The sequence below is a fragment of the Ischnura elegans genome, chromosome 9 (assembly GCF_921293095.1).
Source record: "Ischnura elegans chromosome 9, ioIscEleg1.1, whole genome shotgun sequence".
Lineage (NCBI taxonomy): Eukaryota > Metazoa > Arthropoda > Insecta > Odonata > Coenagrionidae > Ischnura > Ischnura elegans.
This window is the reverse complement of record NC_060254.1, coordinates 64,521,645-64,535,239: the sequence shown is the minus strand read 5'-3', so window position 1 is coordinate 64,535,239 and position 13,595 is coordinate 64,521,645. Positions and strand designations below refer to the sequence as shown.

At 36.6% G+C, this 13,595-nt stretch overlaps 1 protein-coding gene across 1 annotated transcript in view; it reads left to right on the top strand.

The window, feature by feature from the left end:
* The window catches only part of LOC124165689 (lachesin-like), a 270,532-nt gene that overhangs the window by 149,890 nt on the left and 107,047 nt on the right, over window positions 1–13,595 (top strand). The window contains exon 2 of the mRNA XM_046543173.1: window positions 4,178–4,431. Within this exon, the coding sequence (XP_046399129.1) occupies window positions 4,178–4,431 (254 nt within the window). The remainder of the gene's footprint in view (window positions 1–4,177; window positions 4,432–13,595) is intronic.

Below are 13,595 nucleotides of genomic sequence, written 5' to 3'. Positions count from 1 at the left end.
GGAGAATGAAAAGAAAATCTAGGGAAAAGGAGTAAGAATGGTGTACTTGAGAAGCATTCCATAGTGAACAGGGAAAAAAGAGAGGAGAGATGGGAATGGATTTTGATGGTGCTCTTTGAATAAGAAGAAGAGATGAGATTGAAAAGACTGTGGTGATTATGGTGGCCAGAATGGAATATTGAGATGTAAGGGGAAAAAAGGCTATGGCTTTTTTCGAGAGAATTGAAAAAGAATAAGGCGGTAAAATGAGATGTGGATATGAAATTGGAATCTGTTCGCTGAAATGAACGACTTCAGAAAGATTTTTCTTCTTAGATAAATAAAAGAGCACTTTTCTTGGCGGCCGGTAATTGGCATTTTTTTTAATTTTTGATGAAGGATGTTAGATTAACTGTGTCATTAATATTTTACGTTAGTTGAGATATTGTATGGCATTGTGAGCCAAGAGATATTAATTTATCTTCCCGCATGAAAAAAGAGTAGAATTTCCATTAAAATATTTTTTATGCAATATCCTGCAACTTCTCTTCTTCCGTTTTTTAATATTTAATTGCTTGCGGAAGACTTTATTACTTTATTCACTTTTGATTTATACGAATACATTATTTTTCTTAGTTCTCACTATATCGTTTAGGATTATGTGTTCTGTTTCAACATCTGCATCACATAATCATATCACTTTTTACGTTTTTCGTTTTTTGAAGTGCCTCTTTGAATTTTAGATAAAAATATTATGTAATAAATATATATACAATTAGAAATAAATATCGTAAATTTTCCTATGAAAAAAGAACCATCTCTTCCATAATAGAATTTTAAGATTCCAAATTGTTGGCGGCAGGATAAAGTCCTCGGCTAATTAGAAGATCGTGGGTTCTCGTCACACCCGAGTTTTAAGTTATACAGAGTATGGTCTTGTTTGGTTATTAGTGGTGAAAAAGCAATAAAAACAAATAAGATCTTCGGATAGGAGTTTGAGGGTATGTAAACGAATAAATTTATCATGCATCATCATGTCTATATTTTTTTCAAATCCTAAATTTAAATCCCATCTCTCAGAAGTCAACCAGTTTGGAGCATCCGGCAATGCACCACGGAATTTTGGCGCCTTATACGGCGACGAATTTGGTTTCTAAACTCTATTAACCGAAAGAGCAATAAGTTACGGCGCAGAAACTTCCGCATGGGATTTTTCTCGCAAGATCCCGCGTTGCGAGAGTGTATATTGGGCGACGTAGATGCAAGGGAACGGGATCGTTGCAGAGCGAGCTCCTGACAAAAACATTGGCCCGCTTTCATCCTCTGCGGGGAGGCTGACTGTTTTTGGTTCGGGCAAATGCGCGAGGGGTACGAGCTGGATGGAAACCGAGCTTTTTCTTTGATTTATGGAGCCCTGGCTGAGAGACGCTGAGGGCGAATGAAGAGTTAAATGAAGAACTATCTCTGCTTACGTTAATGAGATTTTGTTTTGACTTAATGCCAAAAAAGACATTGTTCCAGTTTAAAATTTATATGATTTTTTTGTGTCAAAATGCTAATGAATTATTAAAACATGCCGAGGTTCCCTCTCCTCGCGAAGGAAGGAGACAAAGTTCTTGATAAATGTACTCAATATGCCAAATTTCCATGATTTGTAGGCATTTGTAAGAGGGTTTATCATTCGTTAACTCAATGATATCAAAAGGTAGGGCATAAAATTTATTGATCTAGTTTAATGTAATTTTTTACCTTTATCTTCCCTTTCCCTAATATCAGGGATGATTTGAGTTTCAGTTCTATTCAGTGAAAGTTTATGACTCGTGAAGTCGTGATGAATAACACACGGTCATTTTCAGATCAAGATATTGTCAAGAAGGCATGCGTTGTGCAATTTTTATTATGAGTTCAATAAAGTCCCACCGTCAGAATCTTCAATTTTTTCACTAAGCATGCGGTAATGAAGTTGAAAAACATATCAATTCTCAAACTCACAAACCCCGACGGTAGCACCGTAGTTTGGTGTAATTAAATCTTACTGCACCATGTACCTCCATCTAGCGCGAGTGGAAAGTACTTCAAACCTATGCAACGAAATAAATATTTATTTCTGACTCATTGAAATTTTCTTTTATCTGCTAAAACTCTTGAAATATATAATATATTTTATCGAAGGAAATTTGAGATTTTTTACTATGTAACTAAAAAGGTCCATCACAGCATTTAGTTCAAGAACAATAATGAGTCATTTCTTTCAACCGAGTATTCGGGCATTCATTTGGCATTAAATGATTCATGCTCTCCATTAGGGAGTCGCTTTAAAAAAAGGGGTTTTGAAATGGTGCACTTGCTAGTCTGGAATATACAAACAACCACCTATTAACCTCTCTATGTATCATACAGTGAGTTTATTTTTCACTGTTTACTGTTAGTCGTCAGTGATGACGTAACCACGTCACGAAACCCAGGTCGTGCCCATATTAAAATAATACTGAACGTTACAAAGTCCTATTTTTTTACTTCCAATATGGAGAGTTTTCACAAAATAAAGCCTGAAGTTAACAGTTATATTAGTAAGCTAAAATTTAAAAAAATAGAAATTTTAGATATTATGAGTCACTTCCGTACTTTCTTCATTCCTACACCTGTGATTTTTGCCATTTTCTTTATATTAGTATCTGTAGGCGCCATCAAGAATAATTTCCTGACAAAAAGTTTGGGAAATAACAGCTGGCTAAAAATTTACATTTTCATAAAGTTGAAATTTAAAATCTACTTCAGCCTTTTTCTAGCAACACTCGCAAATTTTATCCAACTAAGTTACATTAGGAAGGGAATTGAGTGAAAGGTAACGAATTTTGGAAATGCAATTTTGAGGAAATTAAAAGAGAAAGGAAATAGCCTTTGAATAAATTACATTAGCGGACGCTAGCACGTGAGATGAATTAGAGAATACGTAAATATTTTACGCTGATGGTACTTGTTCAAGTTGGTTGGTAATTTGAAGAAAGGAGGGCGCAAATATAAGATGGAATAAAGATGTGCTGCACCGAGATTTTCAAGAGATTAAAACGAACTGATGTGTTGAGGGAGAGGGTGCAGGCATTTGGAACGTTGAAATTCTCTCCGCCATTCGTCTCTTACCCATTCAGTTTTCCGTATAAAAAGAGAGAATTCTCAAATCCGTGGGACACGGTCTGAGCAACTTTCAATTTTTAAAAGCCACTCTCCGGTGTAGCTTCCTTCCCTTTTCACTACTAGTAATCTCCCAAGGGAATCAAGCATGAGCTTCGAGTCTGCACTAGTGTCTTTTTTTCTTTTGGAAGTCATATTTCCAAAACTTTTTCCTGGAAGTGAGAGGAGTATTCAGTTAATATTTAAAGCTCATCCGTCGTGACTTTTTACGATTCGTGACAGGCTAAAGCTTTCAGAATAATTTTATCTCCATATTCTAGTGCTTATCTAATTTTTCGTTAGTAATTCTTATAAAAAAACTAGTAATTTATAATGATGGAGGGAAGAAACTATTAAATAAATTAGAATTTTTTCGTCTAGTTGGAATTATCAGTTTTGTTACTTTTTATGATTTCGTATAAGATGTTTTACATAATTAAACAAAATTATTTTCTAAAACATAAAAATATATTCTTCATAAGATACTGAATATCAGTCTTTACTTCATAGTAGTTTCTATTTACTCGATTTAATTGTCACTAAATATTTATGAGATAAATTTATTATAAATATTTACTCATACTAACAATTGTTTTTGGAGCTTTCATGAAATCATTGCCTCTATAGGAAGTAATCCATTACATTTCAATGATATGTATTTTCTATCTTACTGCTTTTTTACACTTAAGAAGATAGAATTATAATTATTTTTGTAGAATCGGTTAATAGTTATACGTATTATTGGCTTATAATGCCCATAAATGATTTAGCTCTTACAAAAAGAGCGATGCGAACTTAGGCATCAATTACAGTTTTTATGTAAAGGTTTTGATATGCAATTAGCTCATGGCTTTTATATAGAGTTGTACATTAGAATTTTTTAATAAATAATTTATGAAATTTTTCCATGCTTTATCGTATAAGGTCGGATTTTTTCTTCAAGTGTTATTGAAAGTTGAGTGTTATGATGTTTTAGTGATGAAAAAATACAAAGAATAGTGAAAGTAATGGTAATTTTCTTTAACAGGGTCGACCCGCTTCGAGGAGGCATTTTACAATGGCCAGCAGGAGAATGATGTGATGGGAGTCAGTGCAGACCACGGAGATGAGGGAGGAGGCGGAGGGGGAGGGGGAGGAGTGGAGGATGATGTGGAAGCGGCTATTCCGGCCATTTCGCTCGGAGGGCCTTACTTCGATACCTCTGCATCGAAAAACGTCACGGCACTAGTGGGGAAAACGGCGTACCTAAATTGCCGAGTCAAAAATCTTGGGAACAGAACGGTAAGTTTTTTTATATTCAGTAAATCCCATAGATATAGTTGGTCATTGTGGTTCATTAGCCACAGTTATGCTTGGAATGTACATCTACTCAGTAAATAATTTAGTTTTGGCTCCAGGCCTAAGATTAAAAACATGCTATTTTGTGCCAGGAAGATAAACCCGCGTTATAGTCTCTCCTGTATGTATTTTTTGTACTTCTCTAGCCCTAAATTCTGTATTGAAATTTTAATATCTTTATCTTGTTACAAAACTGTAAACAGTCAAAGTAAACTTTTCTACAAAATCCGTACTCAAAATTAAAAATACCAATTGATACTACCAATAGCAAAATCGAAGTGTTTTATCCGTTCAGCTCTCTTTTGATTTTCATCGTTTATCCATACCGGAATAAATTTTCTGTTGAAAATTTGTAAGCATCAAATGACGACTACTTCAGTCGACATGAGGTTTTTTTCGCAAACGCTGTAACCCATCTTGCCCTCCATAAGTTGGCTTAACATAACATTAGCATAAAATAAATAAGCACGCCAAGTATTACCAATGAAAATCTTACTCACTCTCATTACCTAAAAACTTACTGTATACATTGAGAATCTAGCGATTTGATCGTTGGATTATTCTTCCTCATAGAATAATCTTCCAAAATCTTTGGCACATAAATGGCTGATGCCGGGTTTCGCTAGTTAGTGGGCCCTTTCCTATTCTGTAGCGGTAGAGTGTTTATCGTTCCTTCCCTTCCAACCCGATCCCTTTCCCAGAGGCGACGACGGGCTCCTATCGCGGCGGCGCCTCTTTCCTTGTTCCTTCCCATCCAAACCCCTCCCCGGGAGCGCGGGCTTATAAGTCTCCGACTTGGTTCCCGGCCCTGGTGCGTTGCATCCTTCAGAGCACCCACCTAGGATTACTATCTCTCCATCTACATTGAGATTTGGATTAACGAGATTCCCACTGGATTTTCCTCCTCGTTGAAAAATCTGTCATTCTCGTTTGTAAATCAAATTATGGTTTCGCTAGTTGTGGGCCCCGTTGTCTCCATCGCAGTGAGGGATTTTCCCTATCTCTCAACCTCCATTCCTATCCCTTACTTGGAGGTTTAATTGGGCTCTCATCACGGCGGTGCCTCTAATTTTTTCTTCCTCAGTTCTTGCTCTCTGGAGACGCACGGGCGTGAAAGTCTCCAACCTCCCGAAAGCCTCAGGAGAGTAACCTATGCTGGCACGCTCATGGTACCCGTTTACAATGTCTACATTGACAATCTCTCAAGAGACTATCTAAGCATATGTAGGAATAAGCAGAGGAATTCATGGGAATTGTATGTGTGTATGTATCATCAGTAACTCTTGCTCGGGGTCATAGGCGGATTTTGGGGGGGGAGGGGACGGAATCACGTGACCCCCCACACGCTTTACTCATAGACAAGATTTTTAATACGGTTATCATTACATTAGTTTTATTTTGTGTGTTACGGAGCCTCAATCATTTAATTCGATATTAATAAAATTCATATCAACATAAAGAGAAAATTTTATGCAGTACTTGTTGTATTTTGTTTTTAATCTCAAATGTGAGAAGGCCTGAAAATCCCAGAAATTCCTGGTACCACCCTAGCTCGGAGCTATCCTCCTTTTTTCGCTGTTACATCTGAGAATGGACCCGGACAGAATCTCAAGAACTCTTCAACGAACAATGACGTCCCACTTGGAGAGGGTAGGAGTAGTTTTCCGTAAATGTGAAAGACACATTTTTTGAACGAAGAGGTCATTGGATGGTTTTTGCAGTAAGGTCTTCAATTCTACAGTCATCGTGAATGCACATGACCTCTTTATGCGCAGAATAGGGGATGTAAACTGTGTGTGATGGATTAGGGAACGGATTTTTTGTCGAGTATTTAAATGGGTTTACAAAAGTTGTCAATCGTGGCGCTGATGGCTAGAGCGATCCGAGTTTCACGGAGAAGTAAGCTATAATTAGGGCTATTGACTGAAATTTGAATCTTGAAAAAGACACAATGTGTTGAAACCATGGTCGGCTGTTGAGTGTTGAATAAAAAAGTGTGGAAATTACTACTTGTGTTCTTCATCATGGATATTGTGAACTAGCCTGAAACGATTTTAAACATTATATTCTCTATAATATGATACATCACATTACACCTCTGTAATGATATTTCTCGCGACTTCAAAAAGTATATTGCAAATATTGGCAACAATAAGGTTGCTCTGCATTAATCGCTGCGCTGAGAACATATCTGAAAACCGATTAAAATGCGCATATTTGGAAATGTTCGAGGCATATTCATAAAGCAAGGGCCGTTTGATTATATCTACGCTTCAGAACACAGTTTTACTTCTACCGCGGGATCTAATGATTCATTGAGAAGCTATAGCAGCTATTTTGTTTTAGAAATCGTTTGCTTGTCCGTTCAAGCAAACAACAATTTTCACAACAATCGCTGATCCCGCCGGCAGTGAAGCGCGTTCTTTCATACGGTTCTTGTATGAAATTGAAAGGATTGTCGGCTGCTGAAATTCATAGGGACCTATAGTTATGAGTGAATGAAAGGTTAGATAATGGTGCCGTATAAACAGCTTGATATAGTGGCTCGGTGGGTAGGAGTATTCGTAAATATATATTAATGGGAATAAATATAATGACCTCAAAGGCGTAATTTAGGGCTCTTTAAAGCATACGCGAAATTTAGGGCTCTTGAAGGCCGTCTCTAGCCTTCAGATAATGCAAATGAAAATGAAAATGAAATTAAGAAATCTCATTTGTCTTCGCTCAAATGTCAAAATTGCTACGTTGCTGATTGAGAATCAGTAAAATCAGATTATATTACGTTTTTGAGATAAGAATAAGAGTAGCATGAAAATTATTTAAAATTTTCGATATACTTAGAAGTGAACAAGAGTGAATTCGATGAACTGAATTTTAAACCGTATTTGTTAATTTATAGATTTTCTGCTTGATATCCGGCAAGAAGAGATGGAAGTTCTTGTTATTAGAAAAAAAAATTGAAATAATTCTAATGGATTGCAGTGACATTATCCTACTGCAATAATTATAACTTGTAATAATCCTGTGGAAATATCGCAATTTTTCATACAACTAATAAGAAAAAGTTTTTTGATTTCGACATCGGGTAATGGAATTTTGCAGCAAATATTAGGGTTGAGAGGGCTTGAAGGGGAGGAAGGTGTTTGAGCTGTTATCGCGGTTACACGTCTTCGAGGAAGGTTTTGCGGCGTGTGGCCGGAAACGTTTTAGCCGAATATTTCTTGGAAGACGAGGATGTGGGCAGAAGAGAGTATATCACAACTGTTAAACACTCTTGACGATATTTATCGGGACATTGGGAGAAAACTGAGAGTGATTGCGTTTAGCGGGCTCTTCATCCAAATCCATATACTACCCCGCAAGCCGCCTAACAATGGCGTGTCGCAGGGGATGTTAGGACATCAGCCATCTACGCATAAAAAGCAAATGTTCAAACAAGAATACGACTAGTATTTATTAAAGTCGCCTATGGTTTGGAGAAAAAACGTATTCCCATATCTATCGGACCTGGAAATATAGTGGGTCCCTAAGATGGTGTTCTCTAAGTTGCTCCTAAATGTATCTATTCTCAATTGTTCCAGCAATCTAAGCCTAGCGCGCAGCCTCCGATTCTCTAGCGGCTCCCGGCCTGATTCGCTTAACATCTGGGCAGCGCGAAGGCCTGATTGAAAGAATTTTTGTGTCTGAGGTGCAAGGCTAGGCTACGTGTGGGGAGGTAGATAGAGAAGAAGTGTACCTTCTTCCTTTTACGGTAGAGGTTTCTTCATTTCTACAAGTGAAATTTTATGGTCAAACCAAGGTATTAAATGATTCCATGCCTTATATTTAGTCCAATTAAATCGTGAAAGCATAGAGGAACCTCTGAAAATACGAGAAGAAAATGAATTGAAGCAGTGATATTTTGTATTTTTCATCAGCTACATCAATAAAGTTTTTAAATTAAGCATTTTTTATCATAAAAGGAAATTTTAAAAATAAAATAATAATTCATGTCATCAAAAATTCTTAATTATGGGTTATTTTGATATCCGAAATTTTGAATCTGAATTATTAATAATGGAAGTGAGCGGATTCATTAAATTTTAGCGTGGCACAGCAAATTGTTCCTTTCTCAAGCATTATGTATTAGTACAAATAGGCAGTTTGACAGTTACTGTCACGAATTGTTTAGACAATTTTTTTCGTTTTTTTTGGAATGATTTAAAAAGTCCGACGAATGCGTATGCAAAAAATATAATTATATCAGTTTGTGCCAATACCTGATAAATCCGAAATGAGGTTTTAATTTTGAATTAAATTGTACACATTTTTAGCAGTTTCGATGTGCTCTCAAGGTCGTCCCCGCTCTAAAAGAGGAAAAAAATGTAGGCCTTTCTCATGTATCTCGTTTGAATTCCTCTCAGCATTTTCTGGTTTTCGTTTTTTTCCAGTTTACGTTATTACCATTACTATTATTTCCGCCTCCTCGTTAAATAATTTATATTTTCTAATGTAAGTAAGAATAGTATTTTTATACAACGCATGCTCGGTTCAAAAATATTTTTTCCTATGATAGTGCGTCCAGATGAAGAGATAATATATGTTATTTTATAAAAAATAGCCCCTGAAATGAATATGTGGGACAGAAAATTTCAACCGTCCGAGACTCATTTGGATTCACATGAAACGTGAAACTTAATGAAAATAAACATGAGATGTACATACATGAGAAGGAATGGAAACCTGGAGTATTTTTCTTTGGGTGAGGAATAGAATGAGCCTCTGTGGAATATTTTCCCTATTGTGTACACGAAAATTAAAAACTCTGAAATTAAAAAAATTGCGATGGCCCACAAAATAATCCAGCTTGTGTCGCAGTTGCGTCGCCCTTGGGCAGGTAGAAAAATATAAGCACGCGATTCTATACGGACACCGTCGCGTATTACGAATGGGGAGAGAAAAATAAGCAAATGAAAGGCTGCCAGCGACCCAGGAACGAGAAATGCTGAAGCATGGCCGTCGAAACTGTCTGCTGCGAAAAATAAAGGTATGAAATGAGAGCGTGATGCCTCGTGCCTAACTCTGAACAAGCCTCTTTATTTTCTTTTTTTTTCAACTCGACCTCTTACCAAAACAACTATTTTAGGTGAGGGTCTTTAAAGGGAACATATGCCTCCCTACTAGCCCTACTTTTGCAACTATGTATTCTACACCCAGTAGAGCTTAAATTTCTCCTATTTACTCATTATTACAGCATATTTATTCCATTATTTATCCAAAAGAGATGCAAAACTTACTTTTGAGTGAGATATAAAGTGTTTTTCCTGTATGATTTCTGTTTTTTTTTTTTGCATTCTGCACACAGTACAGCCTACATTTCACCTCTATACCCCTCATTTCTACATTTATGTTCCACATTTGATTCGTTGGAGTTCCAAAGATTACCTAAAAATAGGTTATTAGATCCATTATGCCAATCATTAAAAAAATTTTAGGTTGTTTTTGTCCAACTGTCACCATTAGATTTCCAGATTTCCTACAAACTACACCTATGTGACTCTATATAGGAAAAAATTGGTATAATATTCATGTAACTAAATCTTTTATTTTGCTAGTTCCTCAAAAACCATAAGCATGTGGAAATATCCGTACCCAGTCTCCTATCCAGGAAACCGAATTGTAATTTTCACCCCGATATTCGCATCGCATAGCATTTTTCATTACAAGTACACTTTTTATACACATGGTATACACCTCATGAAGCATTTAGCTCATAAGTTTGTCCGCAGTAATGACATGTACTTAGCAATCGGAATTTATGGGTTAAAACCCGATTTAAGAAATAGTTCAAAAATACAGTGTAAAGATGATACCCTCGAAAGTAATCATCCCCGAAATGTACACTATAAAAACATCCCTCTCCTCGAATCTTTTCTCCGTTAGAATTTGACCATTGTTCTAACCAATAATGTACCTTCAATTATATTAGTTTCTATGGCTGCCTTATCACAGATGTTGAAGAATTTTTTCACTTATAACTTGCCTGAAATTTTTATCCTTCTCCATACTTATTGTTGTAGTACTTATTCTATTAGTAGTAATTCTTCTCCACCGATAGCCTACCTAGCAGTCGAAGTTTGTGGAAAATTTTTACCCTCCTCTATAAATATTTTAAAATAGTTATTTTATTATTTTCTATCAGCAGCCTAACCAAACCTGAAAATAAATATATAATAATACATGCTTTGTTTTTCACTCATTTAAGAGCTGGAAGAAGTTCAAAAATTACTGTTTGATATTTTATTAAATGAATCGTAAAAAGGTTCTCTCGTTCGTTACTCTATAGGTACACGCTCTTTTGTCGACTGTTACTTGCGCGAAATGTAGAGGGAGTCATGAGAGACAGTGGACAAGGGTAAACGAACGGAATCGTGGCACGAACATCGGAGGGTTAGGGTTCCCCACTACGGCTTCAAGACTGGTGAGCATAGGGAGATGGCTAGGATGCAAGTCTCGCCGTTGAAATGGGCGGGGTTGGCGTTTGAGTGCGGAGAGGAGGCGGGTCCACTAGGGGTGTGGGCAGAGGAACAGAGGGCGCTGGACGGGAAATGAAAATCATGTCATGCCCTGGGGCCCACACTCATTGTTTCGGCGACTGGCGGCGGGTGGGCTGGGAAGGAACTGGGAGAGGTTGACTCCGGTGGGAGGGAATGACAGGGGGCATGGTATGGTCGGGGAAATATTGTAAATTCCCTCTTCCCCACTACACCACCGTCTGTCTACTCCACTCTATCGTGAACTACTGCCCCCATGGCCTTATAATCAGTCCTCTCCACAGTGCGATGATCGCCTCTTCTCGTATATTTCTTCCAATCTCATCCTCCCTCCTTGCTTGGTTTTTTTTATCGTTCTATTTTAGTGTCCATTTTTGCTGACCTCTCCCTGACCTCTCCCGTGTACCAAATTTGGATTGTTCCCGCAACTCATTCAGAAGCAATTTCAAAGCAACCCTTGTCTGTTTATCGGAGAGTTGATTCTTTTTTTGAGTTTTAATGAGTATATTTTTCTAAATTTTTCAATTTTTGTGCATTTCATAATTGACTTTTTTATGCTCGCAATGTAATTGAAATTGCAAGCTATATGTAAAATCTTCCATTAATCTAGTATGCTAACAATTTCACATGCTATTTTCGGATAATTTAATACGTCTAGATTTATTTCCCAATCCTAAAGATATATTTATATAGGTAGATTATGGGGGTTTACATAAATTACAGCCGTTGAAAAGGCCACAATCACGAAAAAGTGAAATAATTCGGGCCCCTGGCAGTTTTCGAACAACCAGCGAGGGCCGATATATGTATAGGCCCGGTGGCAGTAAAAGGTTTAAAATTAATTATTTTCCTAGCTCTTTGGAAAACATTTAACTAAAATTGATGCCTCTCGTCAAACGCCCAAAAACTGTTTGCTAAACCATGGAATCTATTGGTGTAATTTTTTATAGCGCTATCTTCGGTTTACTTATTTTATTCAATACAATTTTATTATTACGTTTAAATTTGAAACAGTAAAATAAAGACACATATGCAGAGGGAGGAGAGTCGTTCGTATATATTGAAGTTTCCTCTATTCTAATTTTCCGGGTAGCATTTATGTGATTTAAAGTGGGAAGCAATGTGATTAGAAATTTTTCACAAGAATGCAGTTTTCTTTTAATGTCATTGTGTATGAAGATGCTGTGAGTAACTCTTCCCCAGTGTTCTTATTGTTGTTGAGCATATTATTCATGAATCAGCCATTGTTACTTGGATACAGAATATGCACCCTCCATCCGCATGTTAAATATTTACTTTACTCTGAGCATACTTCCTAAAGTTTCGATTTCTTGTATTTGGAAAAAATGCTGTATTTACGGAAGTAAGACTTAAGATTTTTCTTTCAGCTCTAAAAACCTATTTAAAGTCTTTGAAGCTCACGTATGAAACGAGTGAAATATATCAATAATATATGCTGAAGGTAACAACTGATATAAACTCTGTTTTTACTTTAAAGCATGAGATTTTAAATCTTCCAACACCTTTTACTTCATTATCAAGGAAACCAAGATTAATCACCTCGTATGAAAGTACCTAAAATAACGATTTCCATTTACGAAATAACTATAATGTTGCAATAAGCTTATTGATTAGAATTTTTATTCACCATACATGTGGAAAGGTAATTTACGGGTCAATCAATGTAGTTGGCTCTATTATAGAAACAAGAAAACTACAAAAAAATGAACAAGAGAAAAGAAATGCCATTAGAATGACAAATTGAATTTTTAATGTGGCATATCAAATCTTTCGATGCTGTGAATGTACCTGGACGCTCGCACGGTAGACTGCTGTGAACGTACCTATTCTTCTTCCTTGTTATGCGCACAGCACTTTCATCACATCTGACAAAGAGGTTGCTCGAGAGAGAGCAGCATCTAAAGGGTTAAAAAGGGGTGCAGCGCTTTTTGCCTTATTTGGCTAAAAATGGCTTTATAATGTTTAAAATCAGATGAACTGAATTATATCAAAATTCCGTGGGAAAGGTACCGGAAACTGGGATAATGCTATATATTGGAAATCTAGAGGGTTTGAATAAAATTGAATGGCACACTGCACAGTGGTGCGCGGGTTTTACGTGAAAATTAGTGAGGCTACTAGATTAGTTTGGAAATCGTCTGTGCTACATTTTTCATTATTTCATCTTTAAATTGTTATAAATAGGCCATTGGTCTTGTGGTAGCATGGACATACTATGCAAAACAATTGAAAACATCATGAGAAACCCTTGGTCCCTGCTTTTTCAACCGCTTTTTAAAAATGCGTAACTTTTTCAGAATGGAATCAAATATGTCTGCTGGTAGGTGGTTCCTTATGGTCCTATTCTAGTCCTTTATGGTTCTATTCAAGAAGGAGAATTGCTTTGCATTTGTCCTTTGTGATCGACTCTTCATCTTGAACTGGTGATCCTTTTTACCAACTAAGCTCGGTTTTGTAAGTCCTTTTCAAATTCTTTCCATGCATTTTCCCCAGTCACTATTCTAAACATAACACATAGCCTGCCCATTTTCCTCCTCTCCTATAAACTGTACC